We start from the raw sequence: 12,830 nt of genomic DNA on the forward strand, positions 1-12,830 counted from the left end.
AGGAAGAAAGCCCCGCCAGGATGGCTCCTCGCGATACTCCAAGTACCATGCCAAACTCTCCCGCCGGCGAAACATTCCCCAATGCCCAGGTCGCGCAATCCGAGACGGGCGACGCTGCAAGTACACTGTCATCGCGGATGACCGATATAGCATCAGATGATGGAGGAGAATATGCGGTAGACCCGACGACGTCCTCGGTGGCACAATCAACGAGTCGAAGACGTAGCGTGCAGACAGCGACGGGCGATGCCACCTCGAGGCCCAATACCGGCGTGACTGGCGTCTCTTCGCAACGAGGCGGATGGTCCCAAGCAACCCGATCACGGAGAACCCTTTCTGGAGCTAATGGCAAACGGGCAAGCATACCAGGGAGTGTATCCAGCTCCTCTGTTGGCCGACCACAAAGCGCTACTAGCAAATCGCATGTACCCTCCCTCACCTCTCATGCCTTTTTCCGTCCCATGAGTTCGCAGCGACTGCAAGCACAGCGGGGAGGCTCTCGACCGCCTACAATGGGACAGCAGGGCATGGGTGAGGATGGACCAGTGGAGGATGGTGGACATACTACGAGGAACAGCTTTTACTCCAACTCAACGGCAATGCAGGGACCCGGCACGCATGATGATGTATATGGGCGTTCACCCCCTTCGCGCGGAACGGAGATGACAGAGCAAGAAACTACGGAGAGAACGACGGCCAATCCAAGTCCAGCGAATGATCGTCATGCAACTAGGAGCCTCACGGACAGCGTGCGACCACTGCAACAGAACCCTGCGAACAGGAAGGGATTGAGTCTGAATATAGATAAAAGTTACAACACTGGTGGAGGCCTACCTATGTCTGCGAAGTCGCCCAACTCTTTGCATTCAAATTTCCTGTTAACCCCGAGAGGAGATGCCGCCCCAAATAGTCCAAATCGAAGTAGCCACGGCCGAGAGAAGCTACCTTCCGCTGCTTCGTCTCCCGGTCTGACAACATTCGATGATGCCAAGGATATGCCCAAGCAGAACCTTGGACGTAATTATCAGTATTTCGAGGGCAACACCGTTTTCTTCTGGGGAGGTCGATTGCAGAATACTCGACACAGACCAATCAACATTGCCACCGGGCTATTTGTTCTTGTTCCATCGATTCTTTTCTTTGTATTTTCAGCGTCCTGGTTGTGGCACCACGTTTCTCCTGCGATACCCATTCTATTTGCCTATATATTTTATCTTTGCATGTCTTCCTTCATCCACGCTTCCGTTTCTGACCCTGGAGTAGGTACCCAAGATCTGTTCTGTTTTATCTCAGCTGACCTGTCCCAGATTCTTCCTCGTAACCTTCATCCAATGCCTCCCGCTGCTGAGAACGAGGATCCTCTTAGATTGGCACCACCTATGAATGACTGGACTATGATCAAGTCCGCTCAATCGTCTACTGCTGCGATGGAAGTGCCAACTAAGTATTGCAAAACCTGCAACATTTGGCGCCCACCTCGTGGCCATCATTGTCGAGTCTGTGATAACTGTATCGAGACTCAAGATCACCACTGTGTCTGGCTCAACAACTGTGTTGGCCGTCGCAACTACCGCTACTTCTTTACTTTCGTTGCCAGTTGTACGATCCTTGGACTTTTCCTTCTCGCTGCAAGTTTGGCACACGTTCTCGTCTATATGAACCGTCATCATATCTCCTTCGGTGCATCGATAAGTCACCTTCGTGTCCCATTCGCAATGTTCATCTACGGCATCCTCGCGACCCCTTACCCTGCTGCTCTGATGGTCTATCATCTTTTCCTCATGGGCCGGGGAGAAACAACGAGGGAATATCTCAATTCCCACAAATTCCTCAAGAAGGATCGTCATCGGCCTTTCACCCAGGACAGCGTAATCAAGAATTGGCTTGTGGTCCTCTGCCGACCAAGGCCTCCAACCTACTTAGACTTCAAGCAGCAATATGAAGAAGGCGACCAACGCTTCGGACAGAGACGAGACAAGCGTGCCGCTCCGCTAACGAAAGAAGTCGAAGACGGTGCTGGGGCAACGATGGAAATGCAGAGTGTTCATTGGGGTCAGGGGGGCTTTCAGGGACCAACAACATTGCGTGGAAAGAGCACTGGATCATGATCAAACACGGGGGTCTGTTTCATCGCTCTTTTCCATCGCATTACTACTACGTGCTTGCATTTTAGCGTTTCTTTTAGTGTGCTTTGGTACGACCAACCGGAAGGTCGTACTTGGATATCTCTTTTCTATCTTGGTCAATGTGTTTTATACCATTCCGAGCGACTGGCATGACTGCCTGGCTTCTTTTGTATCATACATGGGTAGGACGAGGCGGGAATACCAAGAAGAGAGGAGCAAGAGGGAGCTGTATATTAATTGTAATCAGTCTCGCAGCTAAGATCAACTCCAGCTACCGAGAAGTTTCCTTTCGAGATCTGGACTCGAAGGAGATGGATCCGGAAGGCTGGAATAGGAAATGAGAGTGCTTTACCCTCTCCGTGCTCCCCCGTAAAAGAACATCGAAGTCCCATGAAAATGCACGCAATTGAACAAATGCAGGAAGATTGAGGGATGTTTCCTCTCTTCATGGTAAACCCAATTGCTCCTCGCCAATCAGCGTGGTCGTGCTCTTCTACGCCGTACTCCCGTAATTGGGTGCCTCCAGCCTCCCTTTTATGTATACCTACCGTAGGTACCTAGCATACCACCCACCTTACCTAACATACGCAGTACAAACAAACATTACCTTGTGCACCACACCCCGCAACGAACACTGCACCGTCGATATCTACAAGTACACAAATCCCGAGTTTCTCTTCTTCCTAATCGTTTGCAAAAAGCTTGAGTATTGTTGGGTAGAGGAGTTCGATCTCCCCCCTCCCTACAGACAACCGATCCCTTATCACCTAGGCTCCTCGCGTCACTTTCGTTCCCAGACTATCAACACCACCCGTTGACGCGACATACCACCTAAGGGGGTGTTCTCAACCCTTTTCGATAGGATGGCAACTTCACTTCATCCTGAGGCGACGCGTGCCTCTTCTTCGGATTCAACGAATAGTGTCATCACCGTCGACGCCTCCCCAAACACGCAATCTTCATCTTCGACGCCTCCAACAAGCATCGGTGATAGTGTCAGTGAATCGTCTACCGTGGTGAAGCTTGAAGACGCCCTGACAACTCAAGCGCAACCGTCTGGTGGACGCAGCCGTCGGGCGCGCGCCAGTGTCGGCACATATAATGTTAAGGTCTTGAGCGGCACGGCCATACACGCCCCTAAGAAATACAGCAGGAACAACGGAGAGGCAGATACACAGACGCGTCGTAGGACAATCTCAGGGGATACATTAGTCGGGGCGCTGGAATTGTCCAATTCCTCAACTGAGACGTTCCAGAAGAACGCGAACCAGCTAGTCCATGACGGAATCGATGCACTGGACCTGGAGTGGTCTGTAAAGAAACTACCAAAGTCGAGAAGCCAAATCAGTTTAGGCAGCAGCCCGAAGAGGACTACCAAACAGAAGGATCTGGCTCGGCGGAAATCGACGCGTTCAGCGGGCGATAAGGTGGAGAACTTCACCAAGAAGCTTAGTGTTCTAGGGAAGAGAGGACGGGAGAATTTTGAAAGCGGGTTGGCAAAGGCAAAGAGGGAACTCAGAAACTTGGCAGACACAAACGAATACGCTAAGATCGACTTGAAACCTGTTGTGCTTGAAGTCTGGAGTAGAGGCAAATTGGTCACGCAAGAGCCGCCGAAGAAGAAGAAGAAGAAAGAAGAAGAAGAAGTGACGGCCCCGAAGGTAGAAGAGACGAAGCAAGTGGATAAGAAGAAGGCTGGCGGGAGAAAAGAGAAGGTCTGGCTGACCAAGGGATTATATGCTGGGCAAGAGGGGACAAACTTTGATTACTGGTCCTCTAATAAAGGGAAAGAGAGAGAGCGGCTGCAAGACATTGCACCATACCGGCCCAATGGTATTCTTCCAATGCCAATGTGGCATGGCCAACGACTGTTGCAGATTGGAAGAGATTTTAAGTTGCCTTTCGATGTCTGCTCACCCTTACCACCAGGACAGCCCAAACCAGATGAGTGGCGGAAAACATCAAGCAGTGAGTTCCATTCTATCATCATAATGTATTTAATGATCGCTACTAATTTTACTATCAAGATCGATTCGTTGGTGAGGCTGCTGCGATGTGGAAAAAATCTTCCCTCTTCGACAGTTTCTCTTCAAAATGTGTCTGCACACCAGAAGTTGGATGTGATGATAATTGCCAAAACCGAATCATGCTTTACGAATGCGATGATACGAATTGCGCAGCTGGTCGTGAACATTGCTCCAATCGAGCTTTCGCCGACTTGCAAGAACGTCGAAGAGGTGGCGGCAAGTACAGAATTGGAGTCGAAGTAATCAAGACTGCTGATCGTGGCTATGGCGTTCGAAGTAATCGGTGCTTTGAGCCCCATCAGATCATTGTTGAGTATACCGGAGAGATTATCACGGAGGAGGAGTGTGATCGACGTATGAATGAAGATTATAAGGACAACGACGTAAGTCTTATAGTATTGTTCTAACTTTACTATTCGCTAACCAATCTGCCCTTAAGTGTTATTACCTGATGTCTTTTGACCAAAATATGATCATCGATGCTACGAAAGGTAGCATTGCTCGCTTCGTCAATCACTCCTGCAACCCCAATTGCAGAATGGTGAAATGGATTGTCGGTGGAAAACCACGCATGGCTCTGTTCGCTGGTGATAAACCGATTATGACTGGGGATGAGTTGACATACGACTATAACTTCGATCCTTTCTCTGCTAAGAACGTCCAGGAGTGCCGATGTGGGAGCGACAATTGTCGCGGTGTACTTGGGCCAAGACCGAAAGATCAGAAAGTGGTGAAAGAGAGTATCAAAGAGGCTGTCAAAGCAGGGGTCAAAGCCGGAAAGAGGAAGCTGAAGGAACTGTTGGGTGGAGAAAATGAGGACAGTGATGAAAAGACCCCGAGCCCGAAAAAGAGGAAGACGAAGGACGCGAAGGGCATCAAGAGATCTACATCATCCGTTAACATGAAAGTAGCTAAAGATGCAGCCAAGGCCATCAAGAAAAGCGTCTCAGCTCGAGTCCTCAACGCACGCCAGGCTGCCACCTCAAGGCGAGTGGCCAAAAAGGTGACAAAGACGTCAAAGACGACAAAACCGAGGATCGTGAAGACTTACGGCAAGCGTCAGACCAAGTTGTCGTCTAGAAATTCAAGCTTGACCCTTGTGGAAGGGGATAAGAGCCCTCGAAATGGAGCCCGTTCAGGGAGAAAGAGTATGGCAAAAAATGTGGCTAAAAGTATGCGTGGAGGCAGAGCGCGCACCGCGCCAAAAGCCACCGGCGGGGGCACGATCAGGGTAGTCACTGGTAATGAGGATTAGACGGAAATGCTGTTCTGGCATATCAAGTGGCGAGTTGAACGGATGAACTCAGGGCCAGATCCTTCAGTACTATTCATCTTTTGTTTGGCACCACACCGTTTTCATTGGAAGTCCCTATGTATAATTATCTAGTTAATACCATGGATGGGCTATGGGCATGGCGTATTGTTTTTCAGGTCAATTTTATTGCAATGAAGATGGCTTTATTCACGACTGCTCCATTTAATAGACGTCTTTCATGCAGTCCAAGAAGACTCTACAGATCTTCCCGGGAGATGCAACTGAGTACTCACCTTCAAGGCATTGAAGCCCGGTACGCAATGTGTCGTCCCCACCGACTGACTGCCTTACTCCTCTCTCAACGCAAGAACATAATTTGAGTATCGTGAGGGAGTAGCTGTAGGTCGCCAGCTTTATGACGAAGTTGGGATGTCATGGATGTTTGATCCTGCTTTGCTCGGAACCATCGATTTCCAACTGCGGGATGGGAAGGTGACTGAGAGTTCTGATATGGATAATGAATAAATCGAAAGAAGACTTGCAGATCTGCGAATCTTCTTGATAGAACTTGGTAAGAAATGTTCGCTCAGCACCACAATGAAAGAAATGTCGAGTATCACAGGTCGTTCGAGTGCCACACTATCCTGACCTACAATTTAGGTTGATGATTTGGAAGTACGTGAAGTTTGACCCAAGGCAGTATTGAGAGGCAGAAAGTATAGTACTTCTCAGCTTCGGTTTCTCAAGTACAGCAGTGGGCAATCTAGTCTGGCGGTGCTGAATCCAGGAGATCTGATCAAATATTTAAGGGTAAGGACAATCTATATAAGTAATGCCGATTTGTCACTTTTATATACATAAAGATAATGAACATCTTATTTGAGATGTATAAAGGTATGAATTTCTTTGCTTTTGATATCTTTACAATCCTACCTTCTCAACCCTCATCCTCCTTGTCTCCTTATCCATATTGCACTCTAATGCTTCCCTTCCCTTAAGGTCATAGTCTTTTCACATACTTTTCACATTCATCTTTGTGAGAAGAACGTCTGCTGTCAGCTAACAAGCGCTTTCATGTTACGCCAATGCGGCAGTGCGTGCTAGAGCCAGCCTACAGCTATAATAGTGAAGGGTGGCAGGGTTGGCTACCTGTCCCCTCACTTTACTGACTTCCAAATAACTTGCAGAGCCAGAGCCCATTCCTTAGATATTTCACATGATCTCTGGCACTAACACTAAGACACGAGGTAGGAGAAATTCATAGGATGCTTGCTCCTGTATGGGGAGGTCGCCTGGGTAGCTTCTCAACTGAGCACATTGGGTACTGAAAGTGACCTACGACGAGAAGGGAATGAATCTTATGCATGAACCTCATACGGATGACAAGCTTGAAGCCTTCATTGACAAATCTCTAGGACTCCAAACCACCCTCTCAAATACCCCACCTCTTACCAAACTTATACAACATGAAGTCCTTGCTGTTAAACCATTCACTTATATAACAAACATCGCCTCGGACTTCCTCGTACTCCATATACCTTAAGTACACAAGTCTCTTGGACTAATCAGCGACCCAGGGCGAATGAACCACGATGACCGCTCCGGTAAGCAAGAATAGAAACAGACTACCCTCCTTTCCTTCAAACATCGTCTTCTATTAAGCCCAGATAAGACGTACAGTAAGTTTCTGAGCCTAGCGACTAACATCTGCATCAGGTACTAGGCCAAGTGAGTAGCGAGGAGGTATTGGAGAACAGAATCTTGTTGGCACATAGTCTTGGGACAGTGGCTGTACAATGCCAGAGGAATATAAGGGAGCACCGGCCATTGCCTATAAGAACTTTCTCCTCGATGTTTGGCCCTTATATTTGTTAGACCAGCGTATAAGGCAGAGTGCACGTTACTGTATGTACGACAAGCTGACCGGAGGGATAGTATTTGACGTTGATGTTCCGCAGGCAGAGATCAAAGCGGTCAAATCTTCTCGAGTCTACGATTTGCCCGTGTCGAGGTCCTCTCCCCTGCGAAGCCGTTCTATCAAATGAGGCCGGGAAGCAGTAATGCAGATGCCGGCCTAGATTCAACCAGGAGCATCCGCCACTTGGATCTGGATGTTGTGTACTGACAGAAATCTAGATTATACGGCAGTCACAAAGACGTCTGCCAGAGTTACTGCGGATTCTGCCCTCAACAGCCCAATAATCCCCATATCAGCACTATTGAGAACACCGACTGGAGAGTGATATTTCACAATAGAGCATCAAGTGAGGTTTTGAAGAAATTGATGATAACCCAGGAAACGGAATAGAAAAACAATGGGCTCGTGAAATACATTCCCGCCATTTCTTTCATGAAGGCCAAAATCGTCGAGAACAGCATTGAAAGAAGATATGCAGGGGAGACACAACCGTGGACTATACCGGAAGATATGTTAAGAGAGCCTATAGGACATGGAACTGTTGCCCGATTCTTGATTATTTGAAGGACAAACAAAAGACACCATATATCGCCAAACCAACAGCAAAAATGGATGTCGCAGGACACAGAATTGGCTGGACTAGGTACCATCTGACATAAGGTACGAGGGGTTCCGTAATGAAGGGAGAAAGTGGGTGAGAAAACAATCTGGCGGACATTGATGTATGCTGCTTAAGAGCGGGCGGAGTCGATGTGGTCTCAAGAGTATGAGATGGAGAGGAAAAAGCCACTGTTGACACGAGAAGGTCAAGTTCAACCCAAAACCAGCTCAAGGAAGCTTATCCGCGGGTTTGGTCGTGGGACTTAGGACTACTGTACCTCCTGTTAAACGTCGAGGGGTTCGTGCCCAACCTCGACGAATGATTACTATCTTATTTCCAACTATCCATACTACTTCCCGCTACTGAAGCAGATTCATCCATCAGCTAGCAAGAAACATGCCTGGGAAGCAAGGAGATGGGGAGAGCAAGTTGGTCATTGGTGAGCAAGAGATGAACGTAGAGAAGAGGTAAGGGAGGTTTTTGTGAGCCGAGGCCCATAAAGATTGGAAATCCGACCAATCATCAACGTCGCCGAGTCGACGCGTCTAGGTGCAGATGGAGGGACATAACTGCGGGTTGGATAGAACCTCATACAGTCTGGCATGCCATATCACAGCGACCCAAAGGCGTCTGCGATGCCTTTTTGTTCTTTCTCTCGTGCTGACCAGTGACTTGTAGGTGTTTAGGGTGCAAGGTCCAGCGGCATCTTCCAAGTTTTAGCAATTGCCGTCGACGCGACGGAGCATGGACACACAGAGGTAGAACTCCATCTATTGAACCGTGTTCAGTCTTCGCCATGGCCCGGTTTCTCACGCCCTCAAAGATTGGGCTCCTCACTCTGGTTGAGCTTTACACATATGGTGTCGTCTCAACCTCTGCTACAATTCCTGTTCTGTCGTTCATCATCAACCAACTACTGCCTTCCTCTGTCCCCAGGTATCCCTCGAAGACCGCTACCCCGTCGCAACCCCTCCCTTTCATCCTCGACCTCAAATCCTTCGAAGAGCTCCTCATAGCCCATCCGTCGGCGTCTGGCGTGCCGGGGCGAACACTATGGGACTATTTCCTCAGAAAACTATGGGAGATCGACAGCTTGGATGCTCTACATAATTTCTTCGCAGAATCTGTGAACCTTTTGGCAAAGTCTCGAGAGGACTTAAAGAAAGACAGCGAACTGGGCATCCCTCCCCCCTCCCCCGACATGATCGTGCTGTCCCGCACGTCCCCACTTGGGAGTTTTGTTCGGAGAGCGAAGGTTGAGTTTGACCGGCTGAAATTCAGCAATACTCTATCCTTGTGGGAGGCCTTTGTGAGGTGGAGACAGGGGTCCGCGAAATATTGGGCGAGGAAGAATGGGGGTTTACACAGGTGGGCTGGGGACAAGGCGTTGAGTGACGGGGAAAGAGAATGGGGAATAGAAGCGGCAGAAATGCTCGAAATTGTGGCATATGGCGGCTTGCATACTGATGAGGGGGAGAAGGGCTGTGTGAGCACCGACGATGTTGAGAAGCTGTTGGAATTTCAAGTGGAACAGATGCAGAGTGGGTATCGACATTCTGGCCAGTCCTGCGGACCGTGCTAATGATTTCAGAGATTGGCATTAGAATACCGGTCGAAGTCAAAGACAAATTCAGGAGCGTCTTGGACGAGAGCATTGTGATCCCAAGCTTGTCACATTACTTGAGGTAAGCCTTTCTTTAAGCTAAGGGAATTCCTCTAATTTATGACCAGCTTCCTGGATGCCTGGCGGGCTGGTGACTATCCTACATCATTTGACAATCTACATCGGTATTTCGATTATACCATGGAAAACCGCGACCGTCTATTCTATCAATATGCTCTTATGAATCTTGCCGTTCTACAGGCCGATTTTGGATGCTTCGACGAAGCGGTAGCTGCTATGCTCGAGACGGTATCGACCGCACGGGAAAACAAAGATATGGCCTGTCTTAATTTTGCTCTGAATTGGTTGTATCATTTCGGTAAAGCACACCCGGATATCATTGACGCGGCCGAGTCAACGAACATGCTTGGCGTGGAGAGAGAAGGGCTTGTATTTCTTCGCCTTAAGGCTAAGGAAACTGGCATGTGGACTTTGTGGAGCTCATCGCTACTCAGTGAAGCGAAACTCGGTATGTCAAACGGCGAGAGTATTGCAACAGCTTTCGAAAATATCTTGAAGAGCTCTCAGCTCATTGTGGAAAAGAATATGAAGAGTATGATGGGAGCGCAGATGGCGATGTACTCTTCATTATGGGGACGTCTAGGAGTGGTCTGTTTGTCAAGGCAATATTGCGAGGTCTTTCTCAGCTCACATGCCCGCCACGCTCTCTTCGATGATACTTTGAGATTCACATGCCGGATTGCCCATCTCCTGATGGAAAGAGGCCACTTTGACGAAGCCATGGAGAGACTGGAAAGTTTGGATGAGAATTCTCTTCGGTCGTGGAAAGCAAATCAATACTGGTTGAAATATCGAGGCATTCTTCGCCTGAAGCGGGACCTGCACCGCAACAATCTGGACGGAGCCGACCAACTCCTTTCGCAGCTTCTCCAGTCCAACGGACCCGACGCGGACCCGGAACTTGCCTTTGAGATAAATATCCTCCACATTGACTATCTCATACGGCGCACGGATTTCAGTCGCGCACTTGCCAAAATCGAACAATTGTCGTTGGCGATGAAAGAGTCGGGGGATGATATACATTTGCGAGTTAAACTCCTTACCATGAAGGCCTTACTTCAAGACAAAGCCGGTCGCCCCCAGAAAGGGTTCTCTGTGGCTGTTCGCGCAGCCAGCATCGCTTGGCGGGCACGGCTGATTCCTGCTCTCTGGGCAGCGATGGGTGCAGTAGCCAACATCCTTACTTCGCTCGGCGAATTTCATGCTTCATCTCAAATCCTTATCTCGGTCATTCCTCGTGCTCTAGAGTGCGAAAACTGCCCACTGAATGCTCAGCTTTATTCGTTCCTCGTCGACGCCTATATGGGCATAGCGGGGCTTGCTGATGCAGGGAGTCTGAAGAGGACGCAGAACCTAACTAAATGCTTGGAATTCATTGACAGGGCTTTTAGTGAATACTCCGCAATGGAGGACATCAAGGGTCAATGTGAGATGATGGCCAAGAAGGCCACGATAATGAGAATATTGGGGGACAAAGTGCAAGCAAATGACTATGCAAGCGCATACTTGGACTTGAAGAAAGAAGCAGCATTAGCAGTGGCTTGATTGAATAATGATACCCAATATATAGAATACTCGGCTCGACATGACTATTTGTTCATCTTCAAAGTGTCCCTACCTTTTACAAAGAACGTCTTCCAGGATTATTGAAACATGCTAAGCACCCTATTGACTCCACTCTGCTCCCATATCTGACCCTCGTTAACACTTCGACGCCCAACCAAACTCAATATATAACTCACTCATCCTCTCACATCATCCTACCAAGCTCAATGCCAGGGTGAGCAAATCCCTCACAGTTGCCGACACCAGCTTCCTCAAGGACACGCATATCAAAGAGATCAGAACCTCACATGGCACGAAACAACAGCAGAAACAACGGGGTATAGCAATCATCTCTGAAGTAAGACTCTACGCTCAAGGTTGGCTACGGGCTAACGGGTTTCTTGAGTACATCACTCAGGCTAACTCGCCGGAGACAGTAGTCGAAGGTGCTTTTAAAGGTGAGGTTTCTTTCTTCAAGAGCAATACCACCATCACCTAATCAATTGACTTTCTCCAAATCCAAGAACTGGATGAGTCAATGGTCCGCTTCGTCTCTTCCTTCTCTGTACTGCCTTCTAATGCACTTAACCCAGTCATATCACGTTCACGAAGCAGAATTTTTTTTAATATCCTCACTTCTGTAACTTCTAAAACTCAAGGCGAAATATACATCCTGTCTATCCCTCCACACATCACTGTTCACTTCCTTAAACATCTCCAACCCCAACTCGTGCACCAGCTCCTAAAGGTATTCTAGGTTGGTGGCTTATTCTCTGTGGTGGTAGTTGACTTTGTCATTCCAGCTGCGGGAGGGGATAAGTGGTCAGCGTCTGTTCGTCTTACTCTCCCAATTGTTCCCACGGAATATATCATTTTTTCTTCGAATTGGATTATGGATACTTACAACAAAGTCTACGACAGGAGGTTAGCTACGGCTCAGCATCATTGAAAGGTCAAGGACAAACTCACCTTGTCTCCGTCGCCCCAGAAGAAGTTCTTGGTGCGGATGTTCTGGTAAGGATACTCAGTTCGCTCCTCCAAAGGCGGCAGGTGCGACCAGTGCTCCCAATGCTTGTTCCACAGGACATAGGCGTTCAAGCCAGTAATGATCAGGCCAGGGAGGGCCACGCTGTCGAGGTCAGCATCTCTGTATCTCCTGTGCAATTCACGTCTCTCGGTCCCGAGGTCCGGGGGCAGTCTTACTAGAGCGACAGCTTACGCCAGAGTTCTAGGTCACGAAAGGTCAGCTTCCATATCACCGCAAGCATCCAGTAAAGTACGAACCACTTGTGCCAGCGGCGTGATCCTTCACGGCCTTCCTCTCGCGGTTGAAAGCATTGTCCTCGGCACCGTGGAAGGGAGAGCTCTCGGAGCTCTGGAATCGGCGCTGGAAGGGCTTGCGGACAGCCGGCGAGCGGACCTGAGACGCAAAGCGTTGCGAGGCACGTAGCATGGTTCGTTGAGGGAACATTGTGTAGTTGTGTTGTGGTGGTTCAATTGCTCTCGGGATTTCAGAGGTTTTGACGTTGACAGGACGTACGGTACAGGATCGTCTGATCATCCGCCTTAGCGTCCTTTCTGGTCACGTGCACACCGATGACGACGAGCCACTTTCGCGACGAGTAACGCGGTTGAGTAAGATAACGCGGGCTTACGGGGATTCCAAGCCAGAGC

General features: G+C 48.9%; 6 protein-coding genes across 6 annotated transcripts; 4 read left to right on the forward strand and 2 right to left on the reverse strand.

The window, feature by feature from the left end:
* Positions 1-47: 47 nt before the first annotated feature.
* On the forward strand, positions 48-2,108 carry M430DRAFT_107375 (hypothetical protein; the record flags this gene model as incomplete). Its single annotated transcript, XM_024861153.1, has 2 exons — positions 48-1,259; positions 1,308-2,108. 2 exons carry the CDS (start codon positions 48-50, stop codon positions 2,106-2,108), a joined length of 2,013 nt encoding a protein of 670 aa, XP_024718395.1.
* An 881-nt stretch (positions 2,109-2,989) lies between these two features.
* M430DRAFT_107587 (hypothetical protein) lies at positions 2,990-5,408 on the forward strand (the record flags this gene model as incomplete). The annotated part of the gene is made up of 3 exons (XM_024861165.1): positions 2,990-4,094; positions 4,154-4,536; positions 4,593-5,408. The coding sequence occupies 3 exons, from the start codon at positions 2,990-2,992 to the stop codon at positions 5,406-5,408; spliced, it is 2,304 nt and encodes a 767-aa protein (XP_024718396.1).
* On the forward strand, positions 5,306-5,805 carry M430DRAFT_170394 (hypothetical protein). The gene has a single exon (XM_024863588.1). The coding sequence runs from the start codon at positions 5,525-5,527 to the stop codon at positions 5,786-5,788; it is 264 nt and encodes an 87-aa protein (XP_024718397.1). The 5' UTR covers positions 5,306-5,524; the 3' UTR covers positions 5,789-5,805.
* A 1,698-nt stretch (positions 5,806-7,503) lies between these two features.
* Positions 7,504-8,029, reverse strand: M430DRAFT_170407 (hypothetical protein). The gene has a single exon (XM_024863589.1). The coding sequence runs from the start codon at positions 7,974-7,976 to the stop codon at positions 7,656-7,658; it is 321 nt and encodes a 106-aa protein (XP_024718398.1). The 5' UTR covers positions 7,977-8,029; the 3' UTR covers positions 7,504-7,655.
* Positions 8,030-8,723: 694 nt separating this feature from the next.
* On the forward strand, positions 8,724-11,156 carry M430DRAFT_52704 (hypothetical protein; the record flags this gene model as incomplete). Its single annotated transcript, XM_024868318.1, has 3 exons — positions 8,724-9,468; positions 9,519-9,612; positions 9,659-11,156. The coding sequence occupies 3 exons, from the start codon at positions 8,724-8,726 to the stop codon at positions 11,154-11,156; spliced, it is 2,337 nt and encodes a 778-aa protein (XP_024718399.1).
* Positions 11,157-11,893: 737 nt separating this feature from the next.
* On the reverse strand, positions 11,894-12,628 carry M430DRAFT_44332 (hypothetical protein; the record flags this gene model as incomplete). The annotated part of the gene is made up of 4 exons (XM_024867691.1): positions 11,894-12,068; positions 12,126-12,285; positions 12,360-12,384; positions 12,441-12,628. Coding segments are annotated over 4 exons (385 nt in total), but the record flags the coding sequence as incomplete, so codon positions are not given.
* Positions 12,629-12,830: the final 202 nt, after the last annotated feature.

The sequence above is a fragment of the Amorphotheca resinae genome (genome assembly GCF_003019875.1).
Source record: "Amorphotheca resinae ATCC 22711 unplaced genomic scaffold M430scaffold_10, whole genome shotgun sequence".
Classification (NCBI taxonomy): domain Eukaryota; kingdom Fungi; phylum Ascomycota; class Leotiomycetes; order Helotiales; family Amorphothecaceae; genus Amorphotheca; species Amorphotheca resinae.